General features: G+C 43.7%; 1 protein-coding gene across 1 annotated transcript in view; it reads right to left on the reverse strand.

Annotated features, from left to right (window-relative positions):
- Window positions 1–19002, reverse strand: part of LOC113067148 (aquaporin-9-like) — a 58164-nt gene that overhangs the window by 37877 nt on the left and 1285 nt on the right. The window contains exons 3-5 of the mRNA XM_026239421.1: window positions 14438–14575; window positions 14246–14364; window positions 9884–10101 (exon numbers count right to left, since the gene is read on the reverse strand). Coding sequence (XP_026095206.1) covers window positions 9884–10101; window positions 14246–14364; window positions 14438–14575 — 475 coding nt within the window. The remainder of the gene's footprint in view (window positions 1–9883; window positions 10102–14245; window positions 14365–14437; window positions 14576–19002) is intronic.

The following is a 19002-nucleotide window of genomic DNA, read 5'->3' on the forward strand; positions in this document are numbered from 1 at the left end:
TTTTTCTAAATGTACATTGGCGCTTGACCAGCTACTCATTTACATATAGTTTATGGATGTTTACCCACATGCGAAACATGCTTAGGTTCTTTACAGAAAACAGAACTGATTAGTTCACCCATCGAGTCCTTGGGTAAGGGTTAGAGTCCGGTGCCCATAGGCTATAATGCAGTCTGTAAGGGATACAGAAAGTATTAGTTCAGCTCCCAAGTCTTTGGGTCGACACTAGCTGATTAAACTGTGTAGCCCGAGAGACCAGCTGGCAACCACTGTAGCTCGACGCTTTCACTGCTCTATAGAAGGTAAAATAACCAGCGCTTCAGTTCGACACATGACTATGATGTTAGGTCTTTATGTGAACAGGAAAGTCTCTGTGGTCAAGCTAGTGGAAACCAAATTGAGTGTACATCATAGCGGGTGATTTTAATCAGACACGTCTGAAAACAGTTCTACCTAAATTCACCCAATATGTTAAGTGTGTGACCAGAGGGATAATTACACTGGATCATGTGTATTCCAACATTAAGAATGCCGAAAGGACCGCACCCCACCCCCACCAGGGACAGTCAGATCACTGTTCACTGCTTCTTCTCCAAGCATATACCCCTCTGATGAGGAAAACAAAACCGGTCACAAAGAACATTAAAACTTGGCCTGAGGAATCTCTCTCTCAACTGCAGGACTGCATTGAATGAACAGACTGGGAGGCATTTGAAATCAGGACCTGGAACAATACACAGAATCTGTTTTGTTCCACACTAAAAACTGCATGGAAAATGTCACTGTCAACAAAAAGATTTGGGTGTTTCCCAACCAGAAACCCTGGATGACATGTGAAGTGCAGACATTACTTAAAATAACATGACCCCGCCTTCAAGTCTGGTGACAAAGCTTTGTACAACACTGCTAGATCCAACTTAAAGACAGGCATCAAACTCACCAAAGAAGATTATAAAAAGAAAATTGAGGACCACCTTACAGACAAAAATCCAAGAAGAGTGTGGCAGGGCATTCAGAGCATTACCAATTATATGAACAATAACCACAGCAAGAACTTAACCATTTGTTTGCCTGCTTTGAGGTTAAGCAACCTACAACAAATTCACCTTCACCAACCTCTGACACATGCCATGGCAAGGAACCTATGTAAGAATACTTTTCATAGATTACAGTTCAGCGTTAAATACAATTATCCCAGACATTCTAATCAGCAAATTATCTGCACTGGGGCTCTCCCCCTCCATTCGCATATGGATAAAGGACTTCCTCACAAACTGTTACGCTCGGCCCCCACCTCTCCTCCACCATCACGCTCAGCATCAGCTCTCCACAAGGCTGTGTATTAAGCCCCTTTACTCTACTCCTTGTACACATGTTAAGTCAAGTCAAATCACCTTTATTTATATAATGCTTTAAACAAAATACATTGCATCAAAGCAACTGAACAACATTCATTAGGAAAACAGTGTGTGAATAATGCAAAATGACAGTTCATCATTGAATTCAGTGACGTAATCTCTTAAGTTTAAATAGTGTCTGTGCATTCATTTGCAATTGAGTCATATATACATATGACTGTACTCCCACTCATTCCACCAACACCATCATCAAATTTGCAGATGATACCACAGTAATTGGACTCATCTCAGGAGATGATGAATCATCCTACAGAGATAAAGTCCAGAAATTAGAGGAGTGGTGCTCTGTAAATAACTTGTCCCTGAACACTTCTAAGACAAAAGAGCTCATTCTGGACTTCAGTAGACGTCATACTGAAGCAGCCCCGCTCTACATAAATGGGGAATGTGTAGAAAGGGTCCACACCTTCAAATTCTTGGGAGTACACATATCCAATGACATGTCTTGGTCTGTTAACATCTCAGCAACCATCAAAAAGGCACAAGAACAGCTGCACCTCATCAGAGGGCTCAGGAAGAACAACCAAGAGTGTAAGCTGCTGGTGTTCTTTTACCGCTCTACCAGTGTTGTAATCGAGACCAGCTCATTCGAGTCTGAGTCCAGATCGAGTCCAGAGAAGGTTGAGTCCGAGTCAAGGCCGAGACCAGAGATATTGGGTCTGAGATAAGACCTAAATAAATTTTCACGAGTATGTAAAATGTTTGGTTGGGAGCAATAAAACTGGTACCACACTCAAACAGTACATAAAATATAAAATGGCATGTACACTGTATTTTATTTACTTGATTAAAGTGATGTGACATACAGCCAAGTATGGTGACTCATACTCAGAATTTGTGCTCTGCATTTAACCCATCCTAAGTGCACACACACACACACACACACACACACACACACACACTGTGAACACACACCCGGAACAGTGAACACACACACACGCACTGTGAACACACACCCGGAGCAGTGTATATACACACACACACACAGTGAACAAACACACACACACAAACACACACACACACACACTGAACACAATCCCGGAGCAGTGGGCATTATTTATGTTGCAGCACCCGGGGAGCAGTTGGGGGTTCAGTGTCTTGCTCAAGGACACTTCAGTCGTGGTATTGCCGGCCCGAGACTCAAACCCACGGTTAGGAGTCAAACTTTCTAACCACTAGGCCACGACTTCCCCACTATATATATATATATATATATATATATATATATATATATATATATTGTGGCGAGCCAGCTAACGAGGGATTAGCATCGCCCAGGAAACAGCGCTCACACTGCAATCACCAGGGAGTGCATGGTGATCACCAACACCTGAACCTCATCAGCAGAACAGCTTTTAAGCAGAGGAAAAGGAGAGGTAGTTGAGCTTCGACTCCAGAACAAGACTAACACTGTGTTCTGCTCTCTTTCAGATTCAGGTGAATCCTTCCCCACAAACCCGGATTAACAGTTAGCGTTAAGTGTCCCCATAGAACCCTGCTTTCTCTCTCTCAGCTCGGCGTACCTCTGGGACTGGAAATGGAGGAGATTATTTGCAAACTCACGGAAATAATTCGACAGCAGCAATTCTCTGAGCAGCTGGCAGCCCGGCAAGAGAGGACGGAACAGGTAGTAGAGCAGCTGCGTGGCGCCACGGCCTAGTGAACCACACTCCATGAGCCAAGATGGCTAGCCCATCAACACCTCACTAAACTCAATGACCAGGATGACGTGGAGGCATATTTACACACCTTTGAGGTAATTGAAACCAGAGAGACATGGGAGAAAGAGCGGTGGGCACAGTTGCTCGCCCCGTTCCTGACAGAAGCCCAGTGAGCGTATTACTCCCTCCCACCACCCCAAAATGAGGATTATGATGCACTGAAGAAAGAAATCTTGGCCAGGGTGGGGCTGTCCCCAATGTGTGCTGCCCGACACTTCCAGCAGCGAACCTACGATGAGCACTTCTCCATCCGAGCTCAAGCTGCCCGACTGACTCGCCTCGCCCACCTCTGGCTTTTACACGATGGCCCAGGTTGCTGAGAGGGTGGTAATCGATTGCCTGCTTCAGGCCCTGCCGCATCACTACCGAAGGCTCGTGAACATGCGCAACCCCTCCAGTCTGGTGGACCTGAATGAGGTGGTGGGGCTGGCGGAGGCATCTTTTGCCCCTGATGCAGGAGACAGAGCGGCGGCACCGCCACGGAAGACCAAGCCTGATCGACAACAGGCGGAGGGCACCTCGAGGCCAGTTAATGGACCAGTGGTACCTGCACCAGGACAAACCGATGAACCCATGCCCACCAAGCCGCCATCCCCAGGAGGTCGCGTGTGGAAAGCTGGTTGTATCATCCACAGAGCAGTCCTACAAGGTGCCCCTGAGCGAACCGTCTGCCTGGGTGGGGGAACCGTACGAGCTGTCCTAGACTCGGGCAGCTCTATGACTTTGGTCCAGCCTGGGGTACTGCGACCCCGACAGAGCAAAAGCTATGATTTCACATAACTTGGGTGCATGGAGACACACGCAACGTTCCCGCACAGCTTGTTACCATCTCAGCCACCTCCGTGACATGGCAACTGGAGCTGGGGGTGGTTAAAGACCTCCCAGTACCGGTGCTACTGGGAAGAGACTGGCCAGGTTTCGATCAGCTAATGGCCACCGCGGGATGCAGCCAGGCTCGCCACAAACAACGAGCAGAACGTAAAGAAGGCCGCCGACCAGCCCTTCTGGCCACCGATAGCGACGGGGATGGTGAGTGTGCTAATTCTGCTAATATGTATATGAACTTGTTCCAACAGATCACAAAACAGGGATCGTTTGGCCGAGAGCAGGAGGACGAGTGCTTGAAGAATTGCTGGACTCAGGTTCATGTAATAGAGGAGGAGGTGCGCCAGCCGCCACCTCACCCCACCCCTTACTTCATAATCAAGAATGGCCTGCTTTACTGTGTTGCCCAGCGGCTGGGGCAGGAGAAACTGCTCTAAGTGGTGCCAAGGACCAAGACTGAGATGGTAATCGAGCTAGTGCACTCGCAGCCGATGTCTGGACACCTGGGCATGGTTAACACCACACAGCGGATTCGAGACCGGTTTCACTGGCCAAGAGTGGAAGTGGAAGTGAAGCGATTTTGCCAGACCTGTCCAACCTGCCAGTGCACCTCCCCTTGTCAGCCTCCACCCAGCCCACTTGTGCCACTAACCATCATTGAGGTGCCCTTTAGTCGCATCAGTATGGACCTAGTTGGGCCGCTGCCGAAATCCGCCTGGGACCATGAACACATCTTAGTGATACTGGACTATGCAACCAGGTCCCCTCAGGAAGGCCACTTCCAGAGCCATTGCCCGTGAGTTGTTCATGTTATTCAGCTGAGTGGGAATACCACAGGAAATATTGACTGACCGGGGAACTCCTTCATGTCTCAGCTCATGGCAGAACTCTGCTAGTTCCTTAAGGTGAAGCAGCTCCACACTTCATTATACCACCCCCAGATGGATGGATTGGTTGAAAGGTTCAACCAGACACTGAAACAGATGTTGCGACTGGTGGTGGTGGAAGATGGGCGCGACTGGGACCTGATGCTCCCCTATGTGTTATTCAGCATCCGAGAGGTCCCTCAGGCGTCCACTGGGTTCATGCCTTTTGAGTTACTGTTCGGCCGACAGCCCCGCGGGCTGTTGGTTGTGGCAAGAGAGGCATGGGAGCAACAGCCGGCCCCCCATAGAACCATTATCGAACATGTGCGAGAGATGCGTGAGAGGATTGAACGGGTGATGCCCCTTGTCCGAGACTCCTAGCCTCCTGGCAGGGGCCCTATACCATCATAGCGAAAGTAGGGCCAGTAACGTACCGTGTTCGCCAGGTGGGACGCCGGAAGGAGCAGCAGATCTACCACATCAACCTGCTCAAGAGGTGGGTGGCTCCCCGGCAGCAACTGGCAGCTTTCCCCCAGGAGGAGACCCCAGTGGTCGCGGTAGGTGAACAGCTTTCCCCGATGCAGAAGGCGGAGATAATCACCCTGGTCAGACAATTCAAAGATGTTTTCAATACGCTACCCGGGTAAACCCAGATTATACAACATGAGATCCACACACCCCCTGGTGAAATCATTCACCAGCTGCCCTACCGAATCCTGGAGGCTCGCCGGCAGGCTATTGAGGATGAAGTAGCACCCCCTGGTCCAGTCCCATCGTAATGGTCCCAAAAAAAGATGGTTTTCCGGTTTTGTAACGATTTCAGACGGCTTAATGAAATCTCAAGCTTCGATGGTTACCCCATGCCCCGTATGGATGAGCTTTTGGTGAGGTTAGGCAGGGCCCATTACATCTCTATGCTCGATCTAATCAAGGGCTATTGGCAGGTGCCCCTCACTCCCGACTCCAAGGAGAAGACTGCCTTCAGTACCCCTGGTGGCTACTGGTATTACCGGGTTCTCCCTTTTGGCCTACACGGGGCTCCTGCCACATTCCAGAGAATGCTCGACATCATTTTGCGACCACACCAGTCCTACGCCGCTGTGTACCTGGATGATGTGGTCATCCACTCGGTGAGCTGGGAGGAACATCTTGATCAGTTACGGAGAATGCTAACGGAGTTACGGCGAGCTGGACTTACTGCTAACCTTGGGCGAGGGCTAATCTTACCTCAGAGCAAGAAGATAGAGGCAGTTCAGCAAGCGGCGCAGCCCACCGTGCCTTTTTGGGATTAGCCGGATATTATCGCTGCTTCATACCAATTTTCTCCTCAATAGCCAGCCCTTTGACAGACCTGACCAAAAAAGGGCGGCCAGAAAAGCTGAAGTGGATGGCTGCAGCGGAAGCTGCATTCCAAACCCTCAAGGGGACACTCTCGTCTTCGCCCGTCCTACATGCCCCGGACTTCGGCTGCCCATTCTTCCTACAGACGGATGCTTCTGACACTGGCCTGAGTGCAGTCCTTTCCCAAAGAGAAAGGAGGAGAGGAGCACCTAGTCGTATACATCAGTCGGAAGCTAACCCCAGCAGAGCAGCCGTGGAGAAAGAAGCGCTTGCCATCAAGGGGGCCATCCTAGAGTTGAGGTATTACTTGTTGGGCTGCACCTTCACTCTTATCACAGACCATGCTTTGCTCAAGTGGATGGCCCAGGCCAAAGATACTACTGCCAGGGTCACCAGGTTCCTTGCCCTCCGGGATTTCTTCTTTAGGGTTCAGCAACGGGCTGGGGCAGCTCATGGCAATGCCGACGGGCTCTCCAGGATGTGGTCACTATGGTCAGGTCTGACAAATAACACTTCCCTCCCACCCCCCCAATCTCCCTTGTCTCTCCACAGATGTTCAAGCAGTACCAGCACGGCGCTTTGGGGGGAGGGGGGTGTGGCGAGTCAGCTAACGAGGGATTAGCGTCGCCGAGGAAACAGCGCTCACACTGCAATCACTGGTGAGTGCATGGTGATCACCGACACCTGAACCTCATCAGCAGAACATGTTTTAAGCAGAGGAAAAGGAGAGGTAGTTGAGCTTTGACTCCAAAACAAAACTAACGCTGTGTTCTGGCTCTCTTTCAGATTCAGGTATCTGAGGAACAGCACGTCACACCGCACCACCGGATACTTTTTGCTGCACAACCAAGACTCCTGCACCAGAGCACGCCAGCACTGCACAGTCTACTTGCACCCACTGCTCAATAAACCACCCTTCTGGGGACTTCATTGCATTAATGTTGTCCGTGTGATCACCCTCCCCGCCACAATATATATATATATATATATATATATATATATATATATATATATATATATATATATATATATATATATATATATATATATATATATATGTGTGTTTAAAAAATATTAGCAGTTAAGAGTAAAAAGGCCACATATCACAGAATGTTTCTTTTTTATAGTCTTACTGCACACAGACTCTTTGTGGCTCTTATATGTAAACTGAATAATAGATGATGTAACAGATGTTTTAAAAAGTTAAGGTGTTAAGTTCATGAGACATCCTGACCTGAGTCCTGCTGCCTCTGCACTAACGTTACGCTAACATCTGACATCACAAGAACATCACCAATCGTTGAACATGTCAATCATATATCAAATTTAAAGAAATATTAACATACAGTAATAATCATGAAATATTTTGATTGGGACTCGAGTGGACTCGGGAATAAGTCAGATTCCTAATATGTTCGAGTCCGAGTCAATACTAAATGCACAAGAGTGTATGACAAGACTGAGACCATTAAAATAAGGTCTCGAGACCAAGTTCAAGACTGAGTACGAGTCTTGTATACACAATACTGACATACAATATTGTACAACATGCAGTATGTCAATCCGCAATAACACTGTCTATACACTTTATTTATCAAAACTTCAAACAAATGCACTAAATAATATGTCAGTTGAAATGACCATATCTTGTTATTAAATGTGAAAAATTATATCTGCAGTAAAGCTCAATAATACATGTGAAATAATTATACAATAACTATCAATTGTGCAATACTATATCTAGTCACTAAATCTCTACAGGTACTCACTCCATTTAAATTGTACTTTTGTATAAACATACTGTGCATATCACTGTGAAGGCCAATGTGCAATTCTATAAATCTGTCACTTTACTCTGATTGCGCAACGTGAATATCACAACTCTGTATTTGTCACTTGTTGTATTTACTTATAGTCTAATTTATTGTCTGTGGTTATATGTTTGTTTTTCTAACACCAGTCAGGAGCAGTGCTCCTAATTTCGTTATATGCAGAAAATTACGATGACAATAAAGTCTTCAAATTCCTATTACCATACCTATTTATCATGCAGTTATTGACACTGCAATAATATAGCATTAATGATGTATATTATTAACATCACTAAAACTTATTATAGGCTACTTATATTAAAAATTGGTTAAAATAAAGGCAAAAAGTCAAAGTTCAAAGCCGAAGTTCAGCCCTGATGATTCTCCAGGGCCAGAAAGAAAACCTGCTTATAATAAAACGATTTAAACTCTTTAAGGTAGATGTTTATGCTATAGTTGTTACGGTTTCTGGAAAACCATTTGCTTTGACTTCATAAATCTGATGTTAATGTATTTATTATTTAATGTGTTGTAGCCTGGAAGTGTGCAAACTCATTGTAGCTCTGTGTTGAAGATTTGATTTTTCTTGGTTAAAACACAAGATTGAAGGCTACTATGAAGGATCCAGGACTGGCTGTAGCTCTTGGTCGCCTCTCTGATCAGTTTCCTCTGGCTCTTTCATCAGTTTAGAGAGACGTCCTGATCAAGGGAGGCTCTGTGTTTTACCAAATACCTTTCCACTTTTTAATAATTGACTTAAACACTGTGCTTCTGTAGACATTGATAGAGCCTTTGAAATGTTTTAGTATCCATCTACTGACTTGTGCCTGTCCACAGATTTATCTCGGAGATCTTTTGAAAGTGTCTTGTGTTTGTTTGTAGGCTTTAGTCGCTCTATCGAGGACTGAAACACTCCAGGAAAGCTCTTTTCATGCTGAGCTGATCATAATGAGCACAGCTGATCACAGCTGAAAGTCAGATGGCTCTCATCGAAGGTAATCAGCCACACCACAACTCATTTCTAGGAGGGGGGTGATCCTCTTTCCAACTCAGTGGTTCTGTTTTCTTTTTCTTTTTTTCCTGAAATTCTGGTTTTGTCTTTCACTTGGATGTTATAAGCTAAGTAAATACAGCTGTAAATACAACTTGATGTACTAAAATAACTTAAACTGACATAAAAAATATAAAATATATATTTTGTAAAAAAAAACTAAAGTACTAAAACTTTAAGGAAAATATAAAAATAAAACCAATTCAAAATAAGATTAAAAACAACAATCGTATATAAATGATAATAAACTGGACATATAAATGATTAAAAGCTAAAACAAAATGAGAAAAGAAAAAAATCACAACAAAATTACTAAACTTAAAAATGAAAATGAAAACAGAAATAGAAAATAATTGAAAAAATGTAAAATTATATACAAATAAAACAAATTTAAAGCATACCTACTATATTAATGACCATGCCATCGGGATCTTCTGTTGGTTTACAATTATACTTGTCATTTATTCAGTTTCTCTGAGCATCTGTTTAGGGCTCAGAAATGTATAATATCATTAACCTGAACAATGTGACGAGCTCACTAATCAAACAAACATAATGTGAAGCTACACATTCAGCACATCTGCAGCGCTTGAGTACATGTGATATTCTGTGATGAACTGATCAATAGAGAGAGAGAGTGTGTGTGTGTGTGTGTGTGTGTGTGTAGCACACTAATTAGACTGTCAGAGCTCATTAACTCAAACTTAACTGATGCTGTGACTGAAACTCTGTCAACAAAAACATCTCAAACCCAGTCGCTCGCCTGGTTCTGATCAAATACTACAGTGAAATATGATGCTTGTTAGCTCAAACTGAACCCAGTCTAAGTCTGATGCGCTGGCACTCATACCTGAACACCTCCATGCCCCATCCAGCGACGGCGGTGAAGAGGCGCGGGCCCAGGTCTCTGGCCGGGTTTAGAGGATAGCCACAGTTCAGCCCCATGGAGACACTGATGCCCAGCAGGATCAGACCCACGGCCAGCGGCTCCACGCCTCGAGGAGCACCCATGTTCCTGCCGTCCACCACCGCCAGAATACAGAGGACCAGCATTCCTGTCCCCACCACCTGATGACAGAAACAATCAACTTAAAGGGGCCATGAATTGAGAAATCAACTTTAATTTTAGTGTTTGATAGCCTATATAAGAGCTCATCATACTAAAAGTGACACCAGGCCTAGGGAGTGCCAGATCCTGGAATGTGCCTGTAATAGATGGGTTAAGCTCCGCCTCCACAGAAGAATATCAACGCCTAGTTCTGTAGCCACGCCCACTGATCCATGCATCAGAAACTAGGGAAATGACAAAAGTGGCGCTAAACCGGATTGAGCAACCAAGCAATAAACATGCTGTTAAATACAGTGCAGTGCCTGGTTGAGGAAGAACACAGTCACTGCATAACCTTCCTTCAGTTTCAAATATCAGGATACGACAGGAATGTTGCCGCACACTTATGAGAGTTTCACTATTGCTTTGTTAGAGATTGAGTGATGTGTCCTGATTATGTGTGCGTGTCTCACCAAAGTCAGTTTGTAGTTAGTTTACTATGCAAAGCTGTTGTCCAATCACAGCAGCAGTTCATGACACCTTTAATGTGAAGCATGTTTGTCAGAAACATAAGATTTCTGCACTCAAATCATGGTATATTATTGGCAAATTATTATCTACTTGAATATCTATTTGATTTTATTTAAATTTATAATCAGTTGCATTTATGTAAAGTGTTCAGCATAATTCTGTTCATTGTGGGGTAATACATTTATTCATTTCAAAAGTGTAAACATGGTTAAAATATGTGTCACGATCATTACATGGAGTGCCCATGAACTTTTGTAGAGGGCACTCCAATCAGGACAATTCCACACTCACCACCAGATGTCACTCGGACTCTAGCACCTCTTATCTGTTACACCACACCCTAACTACATTTCCCATGAGTCTCTGCATCACAATCACCCTGCCACACCTGCACATCATTCCTCAGTCAATCTCCTTGCCACACCTGCACCTCATTTACACACATATAAGCAGCACACTCACTCTCACTCTCTGCGAAGTATTGATTTGCTGTGTCTGTCATTTCCGAGCATTTTTCTTGTGTTTGATCTCTCTGTACCTGACCTTTGGATTGTTTATACCGACTCTGATTCTCTGCTGCCTGTCCCCGACATCTGCTTGTTCCTGTTTTTGATTCTGGTTATCCCTATATACCTGACGCCGTTGCTGATCATTGCCTGTCTGACCATTCTCATTAAAAGTTCTGCACATGGATCCGAACCTCTCTGTCTCATCATTACAGAAGACTTCGCCAAACCAGGATCCAGCAGCTTTCTTGAACCCCAGACCAGGTATGGAGTCAGCTAACAGTTCATGCAACCCTATAAAGGTGCTATGCTCCATCTTTCAATATGGTAGACCAATTGAGCTCTTTGTGGAGGAATTCATTCAGTATAGTCACCTTTTGCCTGGGGATGAGGATCTGGTAAAGGACTGTTTCAGGAGTGGTCTTGATACTAGGATAAGCTTGAGTTTACCGGAGGGAGACCCTAGCTGGACCCTGGGGCAGTTTATTGACTTTGTGTTGGAGTTTTGTGGCTCTCCCTTTACAGTTGAGGAGGTTACTCCAATGTATTCAGCTCCTATCTGTAAGATGGCCGCCAGCCCAGTGCCACAGCACAAGATGGCCGCCAGCCCAGCGCCACAGCACAAGATGGAACTGTCTCTACAGGCAGTCCAGAGTCGAGTCAGGTGCCCGTTGACCCTCCAGAGTCGAGTCAGGTGCCCGTTGACCCTCCAGAGTCGAGTCAGGTGCCCGTTGACCCTCCAGAGTCAGTGCTAGTCACCGTTGATCAGGTCCCCGTTGATTTCCCAGAATCTAGTCAGGTCACCGTTGATCAGGTCCCCGTTGATTTCCAAGAACCTAGTCAGGTCACCGTTGATCAGGTCCCCGTTGATTTCCAAGAACCAAGTCAGGTTACCGTTGATCAGGTCCCCGTTGATTTCCAAGAACCTAGTCAGGTCACCGTTGATCAGGTCCCCGTTGATTTCCAAGAACCTAGTCAGGTCACCGTTGATCAGGTCCCCGTTGATTTCCAAGAACCTAGTCAGGTCACCGTTGATCAGGTCCCCGTTGATTTCCAAGAACCTAGTCAGGTCACCGTTGATCAGGTCCCCGTTGATTTCCCAGAACCTAGTCAGGTCACCGTTGATCAGGTCCCCGTTGATTTCCAAGAACCTTGTCAGGTCACCGTTGATCAGGTCCCCGTTGATTTCCAAGAACCTAGTCAGGTCACCGTTGATCAGGTCCCCGTTGATTTCCCAGAACCTTGTCAGGTCACCGTTGATCAGGTCCCCGTTGATTTCCCAGAACCTAGTCAGGTCACCGTTGATCAGGTCCCCGTTGATTTCCAAGAACCTAGTCAGGTCACCGTTGATCAGGTCCCCGTTGATTTCCAAGAACCTAGTCAGGTCACCGTTGATCAGGTCCCCGTTGATTTCCCGGAGTATAGTCAGGTCACCGTTGACCATCCAGAGATGGGTCAAGTCACCTCTAACACCCAAGAGTCAAGTAAAACAACAGTTAAACTTCATGAGACAAGTCACAGTTGATCCTCAGGAACCAAGTCAAGTCACCAATGATCTTCATGAGCCAAGTCAGGTCCCCAATGATCTTCATGAGCAAAGTCTAGTCACCATTAACCTCCGTGAACCAAGTCAAGTTACAGTTGATCCTCAGGAACCAAGTCAAGTCACCAACGATCTTCATGAGCACAGTCAAGTCACAGTTGATCTTCATGAACCCAGTCAAATCACCACAGATCTACCAGAGCCTCGTCACTTCTCAGCCGAACTCCTAGAGCCTCGTCACATCTCAGAGCTCTCGGAGGCCGGGGGGGAGGGGGGGCGGCTATGTCACGATCATTACATGGAGTGCCCATGAACTTTTGTAGAGGGCACTCCAATCAGGACAATTCCACACTCACCACCAGATGTCACTCGGACTCTAGCACCTCTTATCTGTTACACCACACCCTAACTACATCTCCCATGAGTCTCTGCATCACAATCACCCTGCCACACCTGCACATCATTCCTCAGTCAATCTCCTTGCCACACCTGCACCTCATTTACACACACATAAGCAGCACTCTCACTCTCTGCGAAGTCTTTATTTGCTGTGTCTGTCATTTCCGAGCGTTTTCCTTGTGTTTGATCTCTCTGTACCTGACCTTTGGATTGTTTATACCGACTCTGATTCTCTGCTGCCTGTCCCCGACATCTGCTTGTTCCTGTTTTCGATTCTGGTTATCCCTATATACCTGACGCCGTTGCTGATCATTGCCTGTCTGACCATTCTCATTAAAAGTTCTGCACATGGATCCGAACCTCTCTGTCTCATCATTACAATATGTCTAGCAGTGGAACAAGAAATATCTATATATAAATAAATGTAAGAAATTATTGATGATAAATATATAAAGCTAGTTATTGTGTATTTAAAACACATTTAGTTTGTCAGTACTATCACAGAAATCTGACTTGTTGCATTGCGCACATTATAGACAACAAACACATTTTTTTTTCTTGGTCTGAAATATATAGGCCAAAATATATATTTTAAATGATTTAATATCGGTTTATATTCTTTAAATACATTTTCAAAAATATAGTGGAATATTTTTGTTAAAATTATACAGGTACTGTAGAAAATATGTTTCCTTGACAATATTTGGAAACACATTTTAGCAAGTATGTAATTTTTTCTAATTTTGTATACTTTTATCTCACACACACACATATATTCTGTTGAGTAATTGAAAGCATGATGTTTATTTGGGACAAAAGAAGCTGAATTAGGTGGTGTTGAGTGGATGGATGTGCATTATTGTGGGTGGGGGGAGTGTATGTACAGTTCTCTCTCCACCTTCAATACCACGACTTAGGTACCCTTGAGCAAGGCATCGAACCCCCAACTGCTCCCCGGGCGCCGCAGCATAAATGGCTGCCCACTGCTCCGGGTGTGTGCTCACAGTGTGTGTGTGTGTTCACTGCTCTGTGTTTGTGCATTTCGGATGGGTTAAATGCAGAGCACAAATTCTGAGTATGGGTCACCATACTTGGCTGAATGTCACTTCACTTTCACTATTAGTCAAGCGCTCATCAGTCTGCGGCTGGGAAACACACTACATGTGTGTGTTCTGACAGACTGACCTGATCCACAAACCCACCCAGGACCGTCAGGTGTCTGCCTGGGTATGACGCAAAGATGTGTCCTGTGGCGTTAATCCCCGTGACCGACAGGATCCCACTGGTGAAGTCCATGAACGCATCTGAACACACACACACACACACATGCATTAATCAGATCCTAAACATGAAAACCATTGGATTCCTCAAACTCACCGTAATACAATCCAAAGACTGCAGCCGCTCCGACAAACGCGCCCAACATCTGTGCCGTCACGTAGATGGGAAACTTCCAGATCTTCAGCTTCCCCAGGATGACCATGGCCAGAGACACGGCGGGGTTCAGGTGACCGCCTGAGGAAACCACAAACAAACAGATATCTCCAGCCCAGATGTATTTGAAGTATATGCTAAATATACATTGTAAACAGTGAAGCTCAATTAAATATACTGTGAATGACCAACACCTCAACACCACGACTGAGATGAGCCCTTGAGCAAGAACCAAACCCCTACTGCGCCCGGACACTGAAGCAGTGTGTGTGTGTGTGTGTGTGTGTGTGTGTCTGTGTGTGTGTGAGAGAGAATGTGTGTGTGTGTGTCTGTGTGAGAGTGTGTGTGTGTGAGAGAGAGTTTGTGTTCACAGTGTGTGTGTGTGTGTGTGTGTGTGTGTGTGTGCACAATTCTGAGTATGGGCCACCATACTTGGCTGTATGTCACGTCACTTTTGTGAAAGAGTGTCTGGAATTGAAATCATATTCAGTTTCACCCTTCATATACCAAAATATACTTCAGAATGTACTTGAGTGGCAAGCAAACACATTTCCAGTCTTACAGTACCCTACTGTGTGTTATATGTTCACACATGTTATAGACAAGAAGGTTTTTTCTTCAAATGTGACATATTCGTGTCAATATTCATGTCATCATCAATGTGAGTTATTTTAGTATCACTGAAACACTATTATAGTTTTTATTAATACTTTAAATTAGATTTTATTTTTTATATTTTCTATCTATATTTCATGTTAATTTTAAAGTTTTAGTCATGTTGTTGGTTAAAGCGCTATATAAATAAAAGTGACTTGACACACACGAACACTCTCTCTCTCTCACACACACACACACACACTCTCTCTCTCTCTCTACCTCTCTCTCACACACACACACACACACACACACACACTCTAACTCTCTCTCTCTCACACACACACACACACCTACAGACACATACACTTTAACACTCACAAACACACACACACACACACACACACTAACTCTCTCTCTCTCACACACACACACACACACTCTAACTCTCTAACTCTCTCTCTCACACACACACACACACACACATACACTCTAACACTCACACACACATTTGCTTTTATTTGGATCTGAAAGAAATCATAAAGAAAACAAGATCTAAATACCCTGGGAAGGGTCTTTGACAAGCAGACAGATCTACAGTTCATGGCTCACACACTTGTACAGGTTCTTCCTGTAACACCAGCCCACCTCAAAGATACATACAGACTTCATAACCTCATTTACAAATACAATGTTAGGAGTATGGAATATTTTTTAAAGTAATCACTGTCAGATGAGTTATGATGAAACCAGTAAAATCGTACAGTGCTATGCTTGTAGATCTTACTTTCACGCACACACACACACACACACACACACCCACGCACACACACACACACACACACTCTCTCTCTCTCTCTCTCTCTCTTTCACACACACACACACACACACACACACACACTCTCTCTCTCTCTCTCTCTCTCTCTCTCTCTCTTTCACACACACACACACACACACACACTTCTTCCAATTCTCAAATAACTATTATGATGACTTTTGTTCCACCCGCTTAAATGATAAAAGTACTTGCGCTGTAAAATCTATTAAGACTGTGTCTGTTCCCCGAATAGTGAGGTCAAAATATAAATTTAATGTAGGATCTAGAAAAAATCTTATCGTGATTAAACCAGAAACATATAAAGTAAATGAACAAAAACTATTTTTAAAGTTTGGGCTCATAAATATTAGATCACTCACACCCAAAGCAGTTATTGTAAATGAAATGATCACAGATAATAGTTTTGATGTACTCTGCTTGACTGAAACCTGGCTAAAACCAAATGATTATTTTTGTCTAAATGAGTCTACTGCACCAAACTACTGCTATAAGCATGAGCCCCGTCAGACTGGTCAACAATATATAGTGATATTCTCAATGTTACCCAGAAAACAGGATACAGGTTTAACTCTTTTGAAATACTTCTGCTAAATGTTACTCTGTCAGACACGCAAAATAAATCTAATGTATCTCTTGCTCTGGCTACTGTGTATAGACCACCAGGGCCGTATACAGAATTCCTAAAAGAATTTGCAGATTTCCTCTCAGACCTTCTAGTTACAGTTGATAAGGCGCTAATCATGGGAGATTTTAATATTCACGTTGATAATACAAATGATACATTAGGACTTGCGTTTACTGACCTAATAAACTCCTTTGGAGTCAAGCAAAATGTCACCGGGCCCACTCATCGTTTTAATCATACACTAGATTTAATTATATCGCATGGAATCGATCTTACTGCTATAGATATTGTACCTCAAAGTGATGATATTACAGACCATTTCCTTGTATCGTGCATGCTGCGTATAACTGATATTAACTATATGTCGCAGCGATACCGTCTGGGCAGAACTATTGTTCCAGCCACCAAAGAAAGATTCGCAAATAACCTGCCTGATCTATCTCAACTGCTATTTGTACCCAAAAATACACATGAACTAGATGAAATGACTGACAACATTGGCACTATTTTCTCTAATACATTAGAAGCTGTTGCCCCAATCAAATTGAAAAAGGTTAGAGAAACACGTACTGTGCCATGGTATAACAGTAATACTCACTCTCTCAAGAAAGAAACTCGTAGTCTTGAACACAAATGGAGAAAAACGAACTTGGAAGTTTTTAGAATTGCATGGAAAAACAGTATGTCCAGCTATAGACAGGCTCTAAAAACTGCGAGGGCAGAGCATATACACAAACTCATTGAAAATAACCAAAACAATCCAAGGTTTTTAAGAAACCACAACTAGGTCCTAGTGAACTGGCAAATTTTAGGCCCATTTCAAATCATCCATTTATGTCTTTTCATTGCTAGTTTTACTTGATCTTAGTGCTGCGTTCGACACCATAGATCATGACATACTCATAGATAGATTACAAAACTATACAGGTATTCAAGGGCAGGCTCTAAGATGGTTTAGATCCTACCTGTCTGATCGCTACCATTTTGTTTATTTAAATGGGGTGTCATCTCATTTATCATCAGTAAAATATGGAGTGCCACAAGGATCCGTCCTAGGTCCCCTTCTATTTTCAATATACATGTTGCCCCTTAGTAATATTATTAGAAAATACGGAATTAGCTTCCACTGTTATGCTGATGATACTCAGCTATATATCTCAACGAGACCAGATGAAACTTCCCAATTATCTAAGCTAACAGAGTGTGTTAAAAATGTAAAAGATTGGATGACCAATAATTTTCTCCTATTAAATTCGGATAAGACAGAGGTATTAATTATTGGAACAAAAAAACCCAACACAGAATCTTGTAGATTACAATTTGCAACTAGACGGATGTACTGTTACTTCCTCTACAGTCAGAAATCTGGGTGTTATATTAGACAGCAATTTGTCTTTTGAAAATCATATTTCCAATGTTACAAAAACTGCATTCTTCCATCTTAAAAACATTGCCAAGCTACGAAACATGTTATCTGTTTCTGATGCAGAAAAGCTAGTTCATGCATTCATGACCTCTAGACTGGACTATTGTAATGCACTTCTAGGTGGTTGTCCTGCTTCGTCAATAAACAAGCTACAGGTAGAACAAAATGCAGCAGCTAGAGTCCTTACCAGGTCAAAGAAATATGATCATATTACCCCAATTTTACAGTCTCTGCACTGGCTACCTATTAAGTTCCGTATCAGTTACAAATTATCGTTACTTACCTATAAGGCCCTAAATGGTTTAGCTCCAGCGTACCTAACTAGCCTTCTACCACGTTACAACCCATCACGCACCCTAAGGTCACAAAACGCTGGACTTTTGGTGGTTCCTAGGATAGCAAAGTCCACTAAAGGAGGTAGAGCTTTTTCACATTTGGCTCCCAAACTCTGGAATAGCCTTCCTGATAATGTTCGGGTTTAGACACACTCTCTCTGTTTAAATCTAGATTAAAAACGCATCTCTTTCGCCAAGCATTCGAATAGTGCATCTCTTAAATTGTGAGTGTAGTTGCATTTGATCAAATGCCCATTCTTATTCTTTAGCTTGGGTTAAACTAATTAATTTTAGTTTGTTGGATCAGCAGCTATGCTAATGATGTCTGTATTTTGTTTCTATGTTTCGCGTAACTAGGATTTACACAAGCTCCAGTCTGGATCCAGAACACCTGAGAAGAGATGATGCTGACCCTCAGAGGACCTCAGATGATGCTAACCCTGAATCAACAACAGAACTAACTAATATTGCTACAAGTGTGACTGCATCATATAATAATTGCAGTTAATAATGTTCATCGTCTGGTTGACTACGTCTTTAACTGATTTTTCTGTATATTTTTGCCATATGTCCATAAACTGACAGTCACCACTGATAAGCTACTATTTAATATTGTAGAAACTTAATTTTCTGTAAAGCTGCTTTGCAACGATTTGTATCGTGAAAAGCGCAATACAAATAAGCTTGAAT

Source organism: Carassius auratus, chromosome 50 (genome assembly GCF_003368295.1).
Source record: "Carassius auratus strain Wakin chromosome 50, ASM336829v1, whole genome shotgun sequence".
Lineage (NCBI taxonomy): Eukaryota > Metazoa > Chordata > Actinopteri > Cypriniformes > Cyprinidae > Carassius > Carassius auratus.